The following is a 19,894-nucleotide window of genomic DNA, read 5'->3' as shown; positions in this document are numbered from 1 at the left end:
TGACATGCTTTGGATCCAAAAATGAATAGCATCTTTTGGGGTCCACGCTCATATAAAATTCATCGATGAAGATGCTAAAAAGATGACATGCCAGATCACATTCACCCATGATTGAATGGCATCTTTGGCATCGAACATTGGATGGATGTTCTCCGAGGACCGCATTCACATGATAATTGATTATGACCTCTGCGACTGCATCTGTGTGAATGCTATTTAGACCTGCTTGATAATAGGCTTGTTGATCTAGGGGTTCTCTGTTGTAACGTTGGACCTCTCTTTCTATATTATGAAGATGCCTCCTGACATACCAGGGTGGGGGAGTCCTATCCACCATATGGCAATTGGATGGTTCAGATCAAGTACTGCAACGAAAGCATGACATTATGTTGCTGTACTGGAAGAATCTTAGTCTCCTCATGTAGATGGTTCACTGAAGACATGAGGAGGCACCCTGTTGCCGTTCTCAGGGCTGCATTCTGACAGGTTTGGTTGTTTTTCCATCGCGTTGTACTTATATTCGCGGTCCACACTGTCGCCGCGTAGCTTACCACAGACCGACCTATCGCGTTATATATGGTCAACAAGATTTCTTTCCTGAATTCCACATACGACTGATTATCCAAAGTTTGAAACTTGGCAGGAAGGTGCTTGACAGTGTCAAATGCTTTTGACAATCACACGGTTAGATCTGGTTCAGTCTTCGACTAATATGTGTGGAGATGGCGTGCAACGCTGTTGTCGTGCTGTACTGCTTACGAAAACCATGCTGATGATCGGCAACTGGATAGCTAATTCGAACGCTGGGGAGGATTAAAGCATCAAGGGTCTTTGCTACGGGCGATAACAGCGATATCGATATGTATGTTTCACCTTTGCTGGCATCCTTTCCTGGCTTCAGTAGCGAGAACACCCTGCATATTTTCCAGATTTCGGAAATGATATGGGTGGCTAGCGACCCTGGAGATTTCATCAGTCCCAACGTTTTGCATGGTTTAATGTTCCTGGTGACATTCGCAACATCATCCATTGTAAATTGTGATAGTTCATTCTCGGCAGGAAGAGGCCCGGTGCGACGTAATAATCTTCTCTTCACCTTTTCACTCCCGGGGGTGCTTGACAAACTGCCGATTAAAGTAGCTTGCTCACTTCTTCGAATCAATCTGCGTAACGTCTGACGTAACTGAGGTCCTATGTTCCTTATTTCCAGGGTTGGAGAGTGACTAACCGTTGCCAACAATTCACTTATGTCGTCACCAATATGCAATATCCTCAGATGAATTAACCATTTATTCAGCATATGTTTACCGACCATCATGTTAACTTCCAGTGTCAGCTCACTGACTTTGTGGTCACTGGGTTTGGCACGACGAAGCTTATGACGCTTATTTGCTAATCCCGTAGCCTCTGCAGGGAAATTTGGTCTCACTTCGGATATTCGACCAGCAGGTATATGGCGAGCGGTTGCAGTTGTCTCGGAACGTCATTTATGCTACCTGAACATCAGCAGCGTTGGGCAGATCTCTGAAGCAGTGATTAGTGAACTCTATTGAAATTTAGCCAATTAGCTTTCCGATGATTGATGAAATTACGGCATTCTGAGGTAATGAAATCGGACGGTCTGCTGATGAAGACAATTATGGGCCGATGGTCTGACCCAAGAGAAGCGACAGGCTGCCAGCTAACGTCATTTGTCACACCAGGTGACACGACGGTTATGTCTAACCAACTGTGACACTCTCCACTAATTCTGGTAGGGGCGTCCTAATTGACCGTGCTCAGCTAGCACTATACCACTCTGGTCGTTTCCGAGGACCGAATGCCACAGCTCATGATTAAAGTCCCCATGACCAGACCTTTATGACCTTGTAGAAGTGGGCTATTGTTGGGTCTATAACCTGGAGAACAGCTATTTATCGGCGGGATATATACATTCAGCAAATCTACCTCGGCAGTTTCACACCTGACTGCAACCCTCATACATTCCATGTACGGGTCATTACAGCCAGGCTCAAGCGAGATAGGTCTCTATATTAAACAGAATGGTGCAATAGAAAAACTAATCCCCCACCCACCTCAACATCTGGTGCGATCCTCCCTTAGTACGTTGTATCCTTTATTACGCTGTAAGCTGCAGTTGTTGTTGAGCTTGGTTTCTCGCACCCCCGGCCCCCTACCATGATATTCCTCCAACTCATGAAATCCACTATTTCCTCGATCTTACCACGGAGTCCATTGAAGTTAGGGCTTGCCGAAAAATTTGTTATAATCAGAACCACTTGAAATATCTGCGGAAAATGATTCAAAACAATCCGCAAGCAGGCTGCAGTTAAGAGTAATTTTTGAGGTTATGTGGGGGAGGCATGGTGTAATCGATCTTCGATATTGATGTAACGCAATACTCCTTCGTTATGCTAAGTTTGAACCTAATCGGGTACTACTTTCTGCGGAAAATGATTCAAAACAATCCGCAAGCAGGCTGCAGTTAAGAGAAATTTTTGAGGTTATGTGGGGGAGGCAATATTCCTTCGTTATGCTAAGTTTGAACCTAATCGGGTACTACTTTCGAGTGTTGTCGTGCTCACTATTGGAAGAAATATTATGATGTACAAAATATGGATCAAATTAGTTGCTGCCTTCGCAAGTCATCGTCCGTTATCAGCTAATCGCAAAGAAGACGGACGAAAAGGAAAAATCATGTCACAGAGAATCTTAAGCCATTATTACAATGAGACACTTTTATGATAGTACTCGTATCAATGTGTATGTGCCCTATTTAGCAATAAGGCTGCGATTATTAATATTGCAAAACCTGTCGCAAAATATCGAGGAACCTTCGTCTTTGGTTAAGGTGAGAACTCAAACTCACTCAAAACCCCAATACCATCATCCTATCACTGAATTTTCCACACCCCTACACAATGGCCATGAAAATGTCCCATACTGTTATAGAGAGCTAATTTGTCTTATTTGATAAGAAACAAGTCTAGATGACATTTGTCTATATGAACAAAATATATGTAATTGTCAAGATAATATATAATTTAGACATAATTGCTAGACATGTGTGAAGGGGTATTGTTTTAAACACTTGAAAATTGTAATTTATTGCATAAACAAAGTGTGACAGAGATCTGTCTGCAGTTTATATGTAATAGCTAGCTTTTTATCAAATGGCCAATAATAATAATAATAACAATTATAAGGTACAGTAGCAACAACAATAATAGACAAGATAATAAAACTCGTGTTGCCATTAATCTCCAAACAGTTATGGCGTAATGCGTTCGACTAAAATAAAAGGTGCATGCATATTACTGGAGATTAGGACTCCTTATACTGGGCAATTCACAAGGGCACCCCAACAGAAACTCTCTCTCTCACTTTTTCAAAGTTGGAAAATAAAAGTTTTATATTAAAATAAAGACGTATTAGAAGATTATACGTATATCAACATACATATCGTCACCAGAAATGCCCGAAGACATAACCGACATGAAAATCAAAATTCGTTTTTTGATAGAATCTGATACATAAAACTAAAATGCATGCTCTGGCAAAATTTCAAGCTTCTATGGTGAAAAATAAAATAATGATCCTATTCAGGAAATGGCATTTCGAAAAATGGCATAAAATTTCAGATTTTTTTGTAATGGAGGATCCCAAAACTATACTTTTCAACGGGTTTTGATTTCATTACTTACTTCCATTCTTACATGATTGAAATGTCCAAAATATTCTCCCCCATAAGATTGATATTTTATAAAAACAGTTTTTATTTTCTAACGTTTTCGCTTCTCCTGTAAAATTATGTTTTTGAGGTTTACGTCTTCGGCCATTTTAGGTGACGTTATATACATGTGTGTCTAAGTCTTGTTCTCTCTAATCTGCTAGCTTATAATATGGGTGCTAATGAAAATGTTTAGTTATTTGTCATCATATAATTTCAATGGCGTTTTTTTTTCATTCCGACCTGACACTGATGTGGCAAATCTGTCACACTTAAATCAGGAAGAAACGAGACGAGTGCTGTATTTGTCTCTAATGGCTTTTTTATGTAAAGCCACAAGTTGTCACTTATCACTGTGCTGCCACCATGACACAGTTCATGTGGGGGATATGAGGACAATAAGTCTTACCTTGACACTTTTATAGCGTCGCTTTGTGGCGGTATTTAAATCTTCATGAACCTTATCTAATAGCCAAAATAGAAATTCTTGAGCATCATGTTGTGTTGAACTGCGAAATTGTGAACCATAACGATCGACAACAGCCTGTAAATAGAAAGTGGGAAAAAGTGAAAAGATAATTTAAAAGATTTTTTTTTAGTTTAACAATTGAGACTTACCTTAAAACTAGTACTGTGATCACTTTCATTTTTACACGTCCACAAGGCTTTCAAAACATTGGCCAGCTGTTCGGTTAGCTCACCTTTGGTTCCAAATTTACGTGAATTGATTTTATTGCGTCGCTTCAAATCAGCCTAGAAGTAAAAAAAATAAAAATGTTTTTGCTTTTGTGTGTATCTAAAATATTAATATTTGACCAGTTTTATCAGTTAAATCGGTTTCTACAGATATATTACGTAATTCAACGTCTATTCAAAGCGTAGTATATAATTAATTATTTATAATTTTAAATTAATTATTATACCAATTAGAATTGAGTATATTTCATTGTCAAAATAACAAATTATATACATATGTATGTATATGTACAATGTATATATTTTTAAGATTATGATTTTGATTATTCTGACTCAATTGTGCGGTCAACAGATTTAGGAGGATACAGAAAATTTCTCGTTCTGTTTAATTTTCTGGTCACTCTTATTGACCTGTTTATTGATACAGAGTCAGCGGTTAAGAGAACTGATGAGGAAGTTTGGCTGCTTCCGAAACTATAGTATTCTCTGCCTCCGCTCGTAGTAATCAATTTCAATACCCACTGTTAAACATTTTGTTTCTTCAAATTTTGAAGCAACAAAGTATGGACTTTAGCTGAAATAAATACACAACAAGTATTTTTAAGAACATTTATTATTTTTATATTTTTTTGTGGTCCCCCACATTTTGAACCCTAAATGTGCTCAGTTTGTCAAATCCGCATTCACCACAATAAAACTTCAATGAATTATAATAGATGCCGTGCATAGTTGTATCTAAAGGTGAGAACACAGTCAGCTTAATTTTCCTGCTTAGCGTAAAATTCATAATTATTTCAATATATCAAATATAATTCAATTTTTTAATATGAATTGTTCGTAAATAATTGGTCCGGATTGACCCGGAACAACACAAAACCAATGTTCCGGCCAGCCGCTGCCACCTAAGTGTGTACATGTTCGTATTTGTTTCGTTATTCTGTGTTGGGAGCAGCATATCCCGGAATGCCTGCTCCGAATTCTATTGGTCCGAGCCGGGACGGAGGAAAACCCAGGACCAATATATCTGTGCTCAGTTTGTCACATCCGCATCTTTACCCACATCCAACCTTCGGTGAGATGCAATAGATGTCAGGAGTGGGTGCATCTAAGGGGCTGCTCTGGACTCGTCCACGTGAGGGACTACGACAGGGACTATGTTGCTGCATGCTGTGTGAACACAGTCCCCAGTGAGTCGTCGTCGGATTACGAGACTCCCTCGTCGTCTGATTACGAAACTCCCCCACAGTCCCCTCGACAACAACCGCACACGCAGCCTTTAACACCAGCCGTTGTTGTCCCAATCCCCGAAAATGCAGCCTTTTTGCAATTGAATTGCAATGGACTCCGAGGTAAGATCGAGGAGATAGTAGATTTTATGAGTCGGAAGAACGTCAAGGTCGCGGCGGTGCAGGAAACCAAGCTGAACAACAACCACAGCTTAGAGCATTGTGATGGTTACAATGTTCTGAGGAAAGATCGCACCAGAAGTGGAGGTGGGGGATTGGCTTTCCTATTGCACCAGTCTGTCCAATACAGACCTATCTCGCTTGAGCCTGTCTCTAATGACCCGTACATGGAATGTATGGGGGTAGCAGTCAGGTGCGGAGCTGCCGAGATAGAGTTGCTGAATGTATACATCCCGCCGAGAAATAGCTGTATCCCTGATTATAGGCCTGACATTAGCCCGCTCTTGCAAGGTCATAATCGTCTGGTCCTGGGGGATTTTAATGCGCATCATGAGATGTGGCATTCGGCCCTCGGAAACGACCAGAGAGGTACAGCGCTGGCTGAGCAGATTGATAGCTCTACGTTTTGCACGGTCAATGAGGACGCCCCTACCAGAATTAGAGGAGAGTGTCACAGTTCGCCTGACATAACCATCGTGTCACCTGGTCTGACAAATGACGTTACCTGGCAACCCGCCATTTCGCTTGGATCAGACCATCTCCCCATAATTGTCTCCATTAGCAGACCACCCGACTTCATCACCTCTGAACGCCGCACGTTCGTCAATCATAAAAAACCTGATTGGCCGAGTTTCAGAGAGTTCACCAATCACCGCTTCAGAGAATTGCCCAATCCTTCTGATGTTCGGGTAGCGGAAAGGACGTTCCGGGACATCATCACTGCTGCAGCCGCTCGCCATATCCCTGCTGGTCGAATACCCGAAGTAAGACCAAATTTCCCAGCAGAGGCGACGGGATAAGCAAACGAGCGTGATGAGCTTCGTCGTATCAAACTCAATGACCCCAGAGTCAGGGAGCTGACAGTGGAAGTTAACAGGCTGGTCGGCGAGCATAAGCGGAACAAATGGTTAAATCATCTGAAGTGCTGCAACATTGGAGCCGGTATAGGTGAATTGTGGGTAACGGTTAAGTCACTCTCGAACCCTGGAAGAAGGGAAGATAGGACCTCAGTCACGTTTGGCGACGTTACGTTGACTGCGCACCTCAAGTAATTTCAATCGACAGTTTGTCGAGCATCCCTAGAGTGACAGGGCGAAGAGAAGAGTATTTCGTCGCATCAGATCTCTTCCTGCCGAGGATGAACCACCACAATTTACAATGGATGATGTTGCCAATGCCATCAGGAACGCTAAATCATTCAAAGCGTTGGGCCCTGATGGAATCTCCATGGTAATGTTGAAGCAGCTGGATGAGTCGGGAGTCGAGTATCTCACCAAAATCTTCAACTTGTCGCTAGCCACCCTCGTTGTTCCCGAAGTCTGGAAAATGGGCAGGGTGGTCCCACTACGGAAGCCAGGCAAGGATGCCAGCAAAAGTGAATCGTACAGACCGATTTCGCTTTTGTCGCCCGTAGCAAAGACACTTGAGGCCTTGATCCTCCCCAGTATCAGAAACAGCTATCAAGTTGCCGATCATCAACATGGATTCCGTAAGCAGCACAGCACGACAACAGCGCTGCACGCCATTACCACATGTATCTGTAAAGGACTCAACCAGAGACGGCCGTGCGATAGAACAGTGATGGTGGCTCTTGACTTATCAAAAGCCTTTGATACAGTCAGGCACTCCACGCTGTTTGAGGACATTGAGCAGACAACCCTCCGGCCAAGCTTGAAACGTTGGATAGTCAAATATATGTGTGGACGCCAGTCGTACGTGGAATTCAGGAATAAGAAGTTCAAACCCCGTAGAGTGAAACAGGGAGTTCCCCAAGGTGGGGTGATATCTCCGGAACTGTTTAACCTCTACCTCTCCTGTATTCCACCCCCTCCAGACGGCATTGAGATCGTGACGTATGCGGATGATTGCACGATCCTGGCGTCGGGTACCTATCCTGATGACATCTGTGAGAGACTGAACAACTATTTAACCGATCTTACCACCTTTTTCCATTCGAGGAATATGCAGATTTCACCCACAAAATCTACAGCCACTCTGTTCACCACATGGACAGCGCAGTTTGGACGTGAGTTGAATGTCGTGGTCGACGGTAGCAGAATTCCGACCACAAACTGCCCTAAAATTTTAGGGGTCACATTCGACACTACATTCACGTCGTGCGCACACGCCACAGCTATCTGCGACAAGTTGAAAAGTAGGAACAAGGTCCTCAAGTCCCTTGCCGGCAGCACTTGGGGTGCAGATAAAGAAACCTTGTTGGCCACGTATAACTCGATAGGTTGGTCTATGGTAAGCTATGCGGCTCCAGTCTGGTCCCCGAGATTGTGTGATACGAACTGGAAAAAGATTCAAACTCCTCAAATCTTCAGTGGACCATCTACATGAGGAGGCAAAAATTCTTCCTGTAAAGCAACACAATGAGATGCTTTCGTTGCAGTACCTGCTTGGATGTTATCGTATGAGCCATCCCAATTACCATCTTGTGTGTAGGCCCGACCCATTCAGGGAGATCAGGAAGGATATCCATGCTCTAGAGGGACAGGTCCAACGATACAGGAGAGAACCCCGAGATCAACAAGCATATCAAGCAGGATTGAATAGCATTCACACGGACGCAGTTGCCAAAGCCTTAAGCAATTATAGTGTGAATAAAGTACTCGGAGTACATCCTCCATCTATCGCAGCTGAGGAGCGTCAGCTGCCACGACAAACTAGAGTAGTTTTGGCTCAACTACGCTCGGGATATTGCAGTCGCCTAAATTCTTATTGGGCGGAAATCGATCGCGCCGTGCAAGACATCTGTCCAATATGCGGCATGGGCCCGCACGACACACAACACCTTTTTAACTGCCCCGCCAAACTTACCCATCTAACTCCAGTGGATCTGTGGCTACATCCCATCGAAGCAGTCACTTTTCTGGAACTGGAGATAGACCCAGAGCCAGATTGAACAAAAGAACGAACAAATAAACATAACAAAAACACTGTTACAACAACAACAACAAGTTAGTTCAATACAGATCTATCTCGCTTCAGCATGGCTCTAATGACCTATACATGGAATATATGGGGTTAGCAGTCAGGTGTGGACCTGCCGAGGTATAGTTGCTGAACTTATACATCCCGCCGATAAATAGCTGTACTCCAGGGTAGATTGAACAGAAGAACGAACAAATAAACATAACAAAAACACTGTTACAACAACAACAACAAGTTAGTTCAATACAGATCTATCTCGCTTCAGCATGGCTCTAATGACCTATACATGGAATATATGGGGTTAGCAGTCAGGTGTGGACCTGCCGAGGTATAGTTGCTGAACTTATACATCCCGCCGATAAATAGCTGTACTCCAGGGTAGAGACCCAACGTTAGCGCGTTTTTTGAAGGTCATAATCATCTGGTAATGGGGGACTTTAATGATCGTCATAAGTTGTGGTATTCGGTTCTCGGAAATGACCAGAGGGGTATAGCGCTGCCTGAACAGATTAATAGCTGTACGTTGTGCACGGTTAATGAGGACGCCTCTATCAGAATTAGCGGAGAGTTTCACAGTTCTCCAGACAAAAAAATCGTGTCAAATGGTCTGACAAATGACGTTACCTGACAATCCGTTGTTTCTCTTGGGTCAGACCCTATTCCCCTCCATCCACCGCCCAATTTCATCAACTCCGAACGCCGCACTTTCATCAATCATGGGAAAGCTAATTGGCCTATTTTCAGAGAATTCAATAATCACCGCTTCAAAGATCCGTCCAACGCTTCTGATGTCCTGGATAACAGAGAAGACATTCGGTGACATCATTGCTGCCACTCGCCATATACCTGCTCATCGAATACCCGAAGTAAGACTAAATTTTCCAGCAGAGACCACGGGTTTAGCAAATGAGCGTGATGAACGTCGAGCCACCCCCAGTAACTCCAGAGACAAGGAATTGACACTGGAAGTTAACAGATTAGTCGGCGAACATAAGCGGAACAAGTGGTTAAATCATCTGAATAGTTACAAAATTGGAGTCGGAATAAATGAATTGTGGGCAACGGTTAAGTCACTCTCGAAACCTGGAAAGAACGAATATAGGACCTCAGTCACGTTTGACGACAATACTCTGACTGGTTCGAAGAGATGCGCAATTTATTTCAATTGACAGTTTGTCGAGCACCCCGTAAGTGACAGGGTGAAGAGAAGAGTACTACGTCGCATTAGATTTCTTCCCGCCGATGAGAAAGCACCACAATTTACAATGGATGATGTTGTATATACCATCAGGAACGCTATATCATTTAAAGCGTTAAGCCCTGATACAATCTCCATGGTAATGCTGAAACAGCTGGATGAGCCGGCAGTCGAGTATCTCACCTGAGTTTTCAAACTGTTGCTAGCCACCTACATCGTTCCCAAAGTCTGGAAAATGGACAAGGATGTCCGTAGCAAAGACCCTTGAGGCTTTCATCCTTCCCAGCGTCAGAAATAGCTATCCAGAGCAAGCTTGCGTTCCGTACGCAGCACAGTTCGCTCTGGTCGTGTGACAGAACATTGATATTGTGGCGCTCGCCTTATCAAAAGCCATTGATACTGTCAATCATTCCACGGTGTTTAAAAACATAGAGCTGACTACCCTCCGGCCAATTTTGAAACGTTAGATAATCAATTATATGTGTGGACGCTAGTACTACGTGGAAATGAGGAAAAAGAAGTCTAAGCCCCGTAGAGTGAAACAGGGAGTTTCGCAAGTTGGGATGATATCTCCGAAACTGTTTAAGCTGTACCTCTTCTGTATGCCAACCCCTCCAGGTGGCATTGCGATCGTAACGTACGGTACGTTAGGTACCTTCCCTGATGATATATATGATAGGCTGAACTCTTATTTGACTGATCTTATCACCTTTTTTCATGCAAGGAATATGCAAATATCCGCCACTAAATAAACGGCCACTCTGTTCACCACTTGGGCGGCAGAGGTAAGAAAAGAGTTGAATGTCAAGGTCGATGATAGCAGAATTCCGACCACCAACTACCCAACGATTCTAGGGATCACATTCGACAGCATGATCATGTCGTCACAGCTATCTCCGACATGTTGAGATGTAGGAACAAGGTCCTCAAGTTCCTAGCCGGCAGCACATTTTTGAAGATGTATCAAGCGATAGCTCGGTCTGTGGTAAGCTATGCGGCGCCACCGTGTTCCGCAAATATAAGAGCAATGCGATGCAAAAATATTCAGACTGGTCAGAATGTCGCCCTGAGAACTGCAATTGGGTGCCTTCTCATGTCTTCGGTGGGACATCTATATGAGCAGACAAAGACGTAATGTCAGGAAGGATCTTCATGACTTAGAAAGAGAGGTCCAACGTTGCAAGTGAGAACTCGTAGATCAACAAGCTTATCATACAGGTTTAAATAACATTCACACAGATGCAGTCGCAGAGACCATAATCAGTTATCGTGTGAATGCGATACTCGCAGAATATCCCCCAACTATCGCAGCTGAGGAGCGTCTGCTGGCACGATAAACCAGACTAGTTTTGGCTCAACTACGCTCGGGATGGTGCAGCCATCTAAATTCCTATAGGGCAAAGATTGATGACACCCTGCAAAACATCTGCCCAGCATGCGACACAGGTCCGCACAACACACTGCACCTTTTTGAACTTTTGTTGGGAAGTTAACCGATATGGTCAATACTCAAAGTATATATTATTTTAGAGGAAATAATACGAATGTTATAGGCAGAGCTCCGCTTTACTCGCGAGTGGAAAATGAGGGTAGGTGGTAAGTTTTTTTGGTTGCAATTTTTTGTTGGTGGTGAGGAAAGTTTTTGTTTTGTTGCTAGAATTCGAGAAGAGTTTCACTCGCGAGTGGAATTCGAGCAAATTCAAACAAGTATTCGAATGTCTGGTTATAGGGTACATCTAATTGCTAAATCCACTCCAAACTGTTTGAAACGGATCATCTCTTAACTTACATATGTGCAATGAAGCTAATACACCACTCTCCTTATCCATAAAACTGAAGGTATATGAAAAAACCTCGTAATGTTATACACAAAGCGGAAAATATCGAAAAACATAGTATTCAAAATTAGAAAGGCGATAATATAAATGATTGAAGGGTCTGAAATCTATTTTTATTACGGCTTATGAAACAAATGTTCTTCTGTATAGTAATTAATAAAATATTAAGTAAGTATTAATAAATTAATGACATTGAAATGCACACAGCTTTAAAACAGTGTTCAGCACAGCAGATACCAGACCACAACAGATTTCAATATAATGCATGTTTTATATTTATTCTTTTTTTTTCTTTATATTTATAAGAAAAAAATTATAAAACCAAATATGAAATCATCAATTTATTGTTATAAGCACATGTACACTAGGGTGTCCCAAAAAAAAAGGAAAATGTTTTTTAATGCAACGCTCACCCTCCAAATATTTTTCATTTGATCCAGAAACCTTAAATATGAAATTTTGTGGCGATCGGTTAACGTTATCCCGTGCCCCCTGAGAGATCTTTATTTCAATAATAATTTGTATGGGACCAAAGGCGAATTATCACGAAATTGCCTAAAAGCCGCAATTATGGCCCAATCGATGAGAAAGTTGTACCAGGGGGTACAATCAAATCGATCAAATTTGAGTTCAGCATTTTACAAATACAATTAGGGTAGGTACCTTCCCTAATGTACGCCAAAATAGTGCAACCATGTCGTCTGGAGGCCTTGTGGAATACTGAGAACAGATTTAGAGTCAAACAGTTTCGGAGATATCACTCCACCTTGGAGGAGAACTCCCTGTTTACCTCCACTGGGCTTCGACTTCTTGTTTCTGAATTCCACGTACGACAGGCGTCCAAACATGCTGGTTGAGGACATCGAACAGACTACCCACCGGTCAAGATTGTAACATTGGATAATCAATTAATCCAATGTTACAATCTTGACCGGTGGGTAGTCGGTTCGATGTCCTCAACCAGCATGGAATGGTTAATAAAGACTTTTGAAAAACCAAAGCCAGCAACTCTGTCCATCGCATGGCTTGTTCTGCTTATGGAACCCATGTTGATGGTCGGCAACAGTATAGCAAAAGGCTTTGCTATTGGCGACAAAAGCAACATCGGTCTGTACGGCTCATCGTTGCTGGCATCCTTGTCTGGCTTCAGTACCGGGACAAGCCTGCCCATTTTCCAGATTTCAGGCACAATGCAGTGGGCTGGCGACAAATTGAGAACTTTGTTAAAATACTCAACTCCCGACTCATCTAGAGGTTTCAGCATTACCATGAAGATACCGTCAGGGCCCTAACGCTTTGTATGATTTAGCGTTCCTGAGGGCATTGGCCTTAGGGCATTCACATGGATAATCCATTGTAAATTGTGGTGATTTCTCCTCGGCAGGAATAGATTTGATGCGACGTAGTACTCTTCTCGTCGCCCTCTCACTCTTGGGGTTCTCAATCAATTGTCGATTAAATAACTTTGGTAGCTCTTGGGATCAGTCAGCATAATTTCGCCAAACATGATTGAGGTCTTATCTTTCTCTTTTAAAGGGTTCGAGAGTGCCTAACCGTTGCCCTCAATTCATTAATTCCGGCTCCAATGTTGCAACTCCTCAGATGATTGAGCCACCTGTTCCGTTTGTGCTCACCGAACCAACCTATTAATTTCCAGTTTCAGCTTCCTGACTCTGAGGCCACAAGAGTTGGCCCGACAAAGCTCATCACGCTCATTTGCTAATTTCGCCGCTTCTGCTAGGACATTTGGTCTTACTTTGATGACGAGCGGCTTCAACTGTGTTGATGTTAAGAAAAAATCCTTTTTGCAAACCGAACATCAGAAGGGTTGGGGAGTTCTCTGAAGTGGTGATTGATGAACTCTGTGAAACTAAGCTTTCGAATGATTGAAGAAAGTGTGGCGTTCAGAGGTGTCGAAATCGGGCGGTCTGCTGATGCAGACGATTACCGGAGGATAGTCTGAATAAGATTAACGACTGGTTGCCAGGTGACGCCATTGGTCAGGCCAGATGGCACAATGATTATGCCTGGCCAACTGTGACATTCTCTTTGGCCTTTGCACGGAGATATGATAATCTGCCTAACCACCGCTACCCTCTGGTTATTAAGTAGGACCGAATGCAACAACTCATGATGAGCATTTGGTTATATCCTTTCAAAAGCGATCTATCAATCGGCGGGATGTACATGTTCAGCAACTCTATCTCAGCATTTCCAACCCTGACTGCTATCCCCATAAGCTCTCCATGTATGGGTCAATAATGCCAGGCTCAAGCAGGTAGGTAGGTCTATAATGAAAGGACTGCTGCAAGAGGAAATCTAGTCCACCATCTCCACTTCTAGTGGTAATCTTCCTCAGTACATTGTAACCATCACAACCCTCTAAGCTGGAGTTGTTATTGAGGTTGGTCTTCTCCACCACCGCGATCGTGATTCCTTGCACTCATAAAGACCACTATTTCCCCAAACTTCCGAGGTAAGTTGCTTTGCAATTTAAATGCAAAAATTATGCATTTTCAGGGATTGGAAAAGAACCGATCGGTATTCATTGTTGGGTGTTCGTTTGATGTTTAGTGGACTGTAGGGCGAAGTCTCGAATTCTGATGACGAAGTCCCTTACATGGACGAGTCTAGAGCAACGCTTGAGATGCACCAGCTCTCAACATCTTTCCGTGTTATGGATACGAATGTACCAACCGAACACATACAAATTGGTTCCGGCACGGAGCAAAAGTATCCGGAGCAGGCATTCTGCCCCCAAAATACATTGAGGCAGTACCGAATGTCGGATCTCCGACGAACAATTTCGGAACCATCCTCCGAAAAAATCGTTCCAATATTTATTAGAATTTTTAAAGGGAAATATATGAAATAAATTTCCCTTCGGAATTTCGCAAAATTTTCTTTCCGATTTCGTTTCGAATCCTGCCGAATTCGATCCGATGTCACTCCAACATTTCTTTCCCATATTATATCAACCATTCTTCAACGTTCGTTATGATCGTAGCATCAGAAATTCGTGCCGATTCCACATTGACTGATTTTCCGGGAGTCGCTGGCCAGAACGCTGATGTAGTCAGATCCTGAGTGAATGCGGAGAACCAACAGCAGGATTGTAAATTAGTTGTAAATAGATACTTAGGATCCCATTAGGGTCGAAAAATTCTCCTCCAATATTTGTGGGAATAGGTCTAGGTTTTGTTTTTGGTACCGGCGATTTCGTGTATTTTAAAAATTGTGTACCCTCAGCGTAACGAGGGTTGTACACTTTTACACGGGCAAAATGTACCCCAAGTATATTTAGACGAAATCGGTTTCAGACAATTTGGAGTCCATTCAGCCATGTCCGTTCGTCTATATAGCTGGTGCGCACGATAACTCTCGAATGGATCAAGCGATTTGGTTCAAAATTTGGCTCTTGTAATATTTTGCCTAAACTTATATGAAGTTCGAAGATAGACCATATCGGTCCACTTCTCCGGGCACCTCCCCCCACAAAAGTTCAAATTTTTCCATCATAACTCTCGAAGGGACTAACCGATTTGGTCCATGCTTTTCACATCGTAATATTTGTACCAAACATAGATCAGGTTCGAATATGGCCTATATCAGGTCCACTCCTTCGGATACCCCCCACACCAAATTTCGGAAAAGTGCAGTTCTAGACCTTCTCTTGAAACGTTCTGATTTTTTTTTTTTTTTTTGAAACAGGTTGTTCTCGTGGTTCCAGTTATTTCAGGGGCAAGTCTATACTTCCTGAGAAAATGGCACGAAAGCTGTAAGTACCCCCTTCTACGGCCACCCTGTGTAGTGGCTGGTGCGTAGAACAACATTTGGTCCAAACTTGTATATTTTAATATTTCTGCGAATCTCAGATAACATTCGAAAATGGTTTTTATCGGTCCACTCCTTCTTCCGCTACCTCCCTCACAAAAGTTCAAACAAATGTTGCTAAAATGGTATATCCGATATCTCTTTAACGGACCAATCTATTTGGTTCAAACTTGGGATCTAAAAATAATTTGTCCATACATAGTTTAAGTTCGATATGACCCGGTCCATTTCTTAGGGTATCTCCCACACTAAACTTCGTCATTCTTCTTTAAGTGCAGTTTAATGTCTGTTCGAGTATTCTGTGGAAATTTTTACCGAAGGTACTATTTGTGGTCCTATTGACAGCGATATTATGTTTTTCGTGAGCAGAGAAATAACGACCAATTAAAATGACTGCAGGACGCGATATAATAATTGTTCCACAAACATCCCAAGCGGGACAAGGGTGACTTCTCTCATATCAATGAGTGCACCCCGATTCATATTAGCTCAATGATGTGGGACCTACAGTTTATCGCCGAGTCCGAACGGCGTGTCCTAAGACAAAACAGTAGATCCCATATCATTGAGCTAATATGAATCGGGGTGCACTTATTGATATGTGAGAAGTCTCTCTTGTCCCTTCTGGGATGTTTGAGGAACATTTGTATATTCTAAATTCTATAAAGTTCATGTAAGGATCCCTCTGTAAATTGTTGCTTTAATAAATTTTCTAATATAGTTTTTTTTTTCGTTTTGATTATATCGTTTAACATTTTTTCTGCCTTCTCAGTTTTACTTCTTGTCAATAATAACATCATTATCAAGTCATTATAAGAGTATTATTACATACCTTGTATTGATCCAAAACAAAATATTCAGCCAATATATCCGTATGGCTAAGGCATTGTAAGACGGCATTCATAAAACAGGTATTGCCATGATTTTTTAGACCCATAACACCAGGTGTTTGATCCGTTGGCCATTGATAGCCACCAATGGGCGGTACTCGATCACCGCTTGATGATATTATATGATTGCCTCCATTGGCAGTTGTTGTTGTTTGTGGTTTATTCGACTAGAAAAGAAAAAAATAAATAAAATGAAAGAGATTATTTTATATAAAACAAAAAAAAAACAAGAAGTGAGTCAAAACATTGCCGCGGCTAACAATAATTATAGAGCAGAAGCGATATTTATTAGAAAACAACAAAAAAAGTAAAATATCTTATTTTTTAATCATCTACAACAACCACACAACGACGTAACGAAAACAAAAATTAAGGCTGAAATAATGCAATCAAAAACAAAATTATTTCATAGCTTTTTTTTGAAAACAAAAACAAGAAACACTAATAGCCGGAAAATAACAATTTCTTATTGTTGTAATGTTGAGTCAAAGAGGAAAAAATACAAAAACAACAAAACAAAAGTGTATGAATTGATTTTCATTCAGCCTGACATTTAAGTGTCCAAAAGTGAACAACAAAGCCAAGAAACCGAAAATCCCATTGAAAATCGCAATGAAAAATCGTTAGTCGGTCGAATCAATATTCCATCATTTGGAAAATTGCAACAAATTATGCTTGAGGTTAGAAAATGCCGAAAAACTTGTGAACATACTCGTATATATGAATATGTAGATAAAATGCAAAAAGAATTAACGACCGTGTTGTACAAAATCGAAACAGCAAAGTGGTATACATGTTAAATGATGTGGGATACTGTCGAGTGCAAAAATGCTAAATCGAAATTATAATACAAACATGAGCGGATTATCGATAAACAGATCTGACTACCCAGCAAACCATTTAGCGCATATTTTGGATTTGGATTATTTAAGGAATATTTTTTCAAGGACCACCAAAGTGTGGATTATTTAAATAATATTTTTTCAAGGGTCACCAAAGCGTGGATTAGTTAAAGAATATTTTTCCCAAGGCCACCAATGCCTGGATTATTTAAAGAAAAATTTTTTCCAAGGGCCACCAAAGCGTGGATTATTTAAAGAATATTTTTTCCAAGGGCCATCAAAGCGTGGATTATTTAAAGAATATTTTTTCCAAGGGCAACCAATGCCTGGATTATTTAAAGAATATTTTTTCCAAGGGCCATCAAAGCGTGGATTATTTAAAGAATATTTTTTCAAGGGCCACCAAAGCTTGGATTATTTAAAGAATATTTTTTCAAGGGCCACCAAAGCGTGGATTATTTAAAGAATATTTTTTCAAGGGCCACCAAAGCGTGGATTATTTAAAGAATATTTTTTCCAAGGGCCACCAAAGCGTGGATTATTTAAAGAATATTTTTTCCAAGGGCCACCAAAGCGTGGATTATTTAAAGAATATTTTTTCCAAGGGCCACCAAAGCGTGGATTATTTAAAGAATATTTTTTCCAAGGGCCACCAAAGCGTGGATTATTTAAAGAATATTTTTTCCAAGGGCCACCAAAGCGTGGATTATTTAAAGAATATTTTTTCCAAGGGCCACCAAAGCGTGGATTATTTAAAGAATATTTTTTCCAAGGGCCACCAAAGCGTGGATTATTTAAAGAATATTTTTTCCAAGGGCCACCAAAGCGTGGATTATTTAAAGAATATTTTTTCCAAGGGCCACCAAAGCGTGGATTATTTAAAGAATATTTTTTCCAAGGGCCACCAAAGCGTGGATTATTTAAAGAATATTTTTGCCAAGGGCCACCAAAGCGTGGATTATTTAAAGAATATTTTTTCCAAGGGCCACCAAAGCGTGGATTATTTAAAGAATATTTTTTCCAAGGGCCACCAAAGCGTGGATTATTTAAAGAATATTTTTTCCAAGGGCCACCAAAGCGTGGATTATTTAAAGAATATTTTTTCCAAGGGCCACCAAAGCGTGGATTATTTAAAGAATATTTTTTCCAAGGGCCACCAAAGCGTGGATTATTTAAAGAATATTTTTTCCAAGGGCCACCAAAGCGTGGATTATTTAAAGAATATTTTTTCCAAGGGCCACCAAAGCGTGGATTATTTAAAGAATATTTTTTCCAAGGGCCACCAAAGCGTGGATTATTTAAAGAATATTTTTTCCAAGGGCCACCAAAGCGTGGATTATTTAAAGAATATTTTTTCCAAGGGCCACCAAAGCGTGGATTATTTAAAGAATATTTTTTCCAAGGGCCACCAAAGCGTGGATTATTTAAAGAATATTTTTTCCAAGGGCCACCAAAGCGTGGATTATTTAAAGAATATTTTTTCCAAGGGCCACCAAAGCGTGGATTATTTAAAGAATATTTTTTCCAAGGGCCACCAAAGCGTGGATTATTTAAAGAATATTTTTTCCAAGGGCCACCAAAGCGTGGATTATTTAAAGAATATTTTTTCCAAGGGCCACCAAAGCGTGGATTATTTAAAGAATATTTTTTCCAAGGGCCACCAAAGCGTGGATTATTTAAAGAATATTTTTTCGAAGGGCCACCAAAGCGTGGATTATTTAAAGAATATTTTTTCCAATGGCAACCAAAACGTGGATTATTTAAAAAATATTTTTTCAAGGGCCACCAAAGCGTGGATTATTTAAAGAATATTTTTTCGAAGGGCCACCAAAGCGTGGATTATTTAAAAAACATTTTGTTCAAGGGCCACTAAAAAATAAACTATTTTCTTAAAAAATCGCAAACGAGCGGGCGAGATTGCTGTTAAACTCAATGATATGAAAAATACTTTGTACAACCGAGTCGTCAGACATGTCTGCACAAAGTCTGATGTTTTTCCACATGCCTGACAGATTGTAGTCCAAATTAGTTTGATTTAACTGAGATAATTTTAATCGCTCAGCAAGTAGAAATCAAATAAATGTGCTAATTATATTGTTTTGCAATTAACCTCACCACATTGTATGTATGTATGTATGTATGTATATCTGAACAGCATTAACCAGGCATTAGGTCAATTGTAAAAAAACACATGTAATTTAACAAAACCAAAGCAATAGTTTTGTTATTCTAATACTACTTTTCAAGACTTATTGACAACAAAATATTTCTAACAAAAAAGCCGACACTTTGTAATTTGTAATAGATACACAAGTATTATGGAGGAGCGTTTTTATATCATCCACCATATTAAGCAGGGCATATTAAATTTGCCATTTCCTTTGTAACTCGTGGAAATAATTATTTAAGAAAAAAGTCTGAAGTTACTTTTGTGTATAGAAAAAATTCTCAGTTGTGTGAGCAGAACGTTTCTATACAAAAAAATTTTACGGAAAAAAGTTCCTCAGTTGTCGGAGTAGA

The 19,894-nt window shown here is 40.9% G+C and overlaps 1 protein-coding gene across 2 annotated transcripts in view; it reads right to left on the bottom strand.

Moving 5' to 3' along the window:
* Nucleotides 1–19,894, bottom strand: part of Usp15-31 (Ubiquitin specific protease 15/31) — a 190,850-nt gene that overhangs the window by 33,831 nt on the left and 137,125 nt on the right. For both annotated transcript variants that reach the window (XM_073991936.1, XM_073991935.1), the window contains 3 exons: nucleotides 16,475–16,699; nucleotides 4,349–4,483; nucleotides 4,140–4,274 (listed from right to left, as the gene is read on the bottom strand). In XM_073991936.1, coding sequence (XP_073848037.1) covers nucleotides 4,140–4,274; nucleotides 4,349–4,483; nucleotides 16,475–16,699 — 495 coding nt within the window. The remainder of the gene's footprint in view (nucleotides 1–4,139; nucleotides 4,275–4,348; nucleotides 4,484–16,474; nucleotides 16,700–19,894) is intronic.

Source organism: Musca autumnalis, unplaced genomic scaffold, assembly GCF_047663935.1.
Source record: "Musca autumnalis isolate F117 unplaced genomic scaffold, ASM4766393v1 scaffold_5, whole genome shotgun sequence".
NCBI classification, from domain to species: domain Eukaryota; kingdom Metazoa; phylum Arthropoda; class Insecta; order Diptera; family Muscidae; genus Musca; species Musca autumnalis.
The sequence above is the reverse complement of the archived record's forward strand: the minus strand, read 5'-3'. Positions and strand labels throughout refer to the sequence as shown.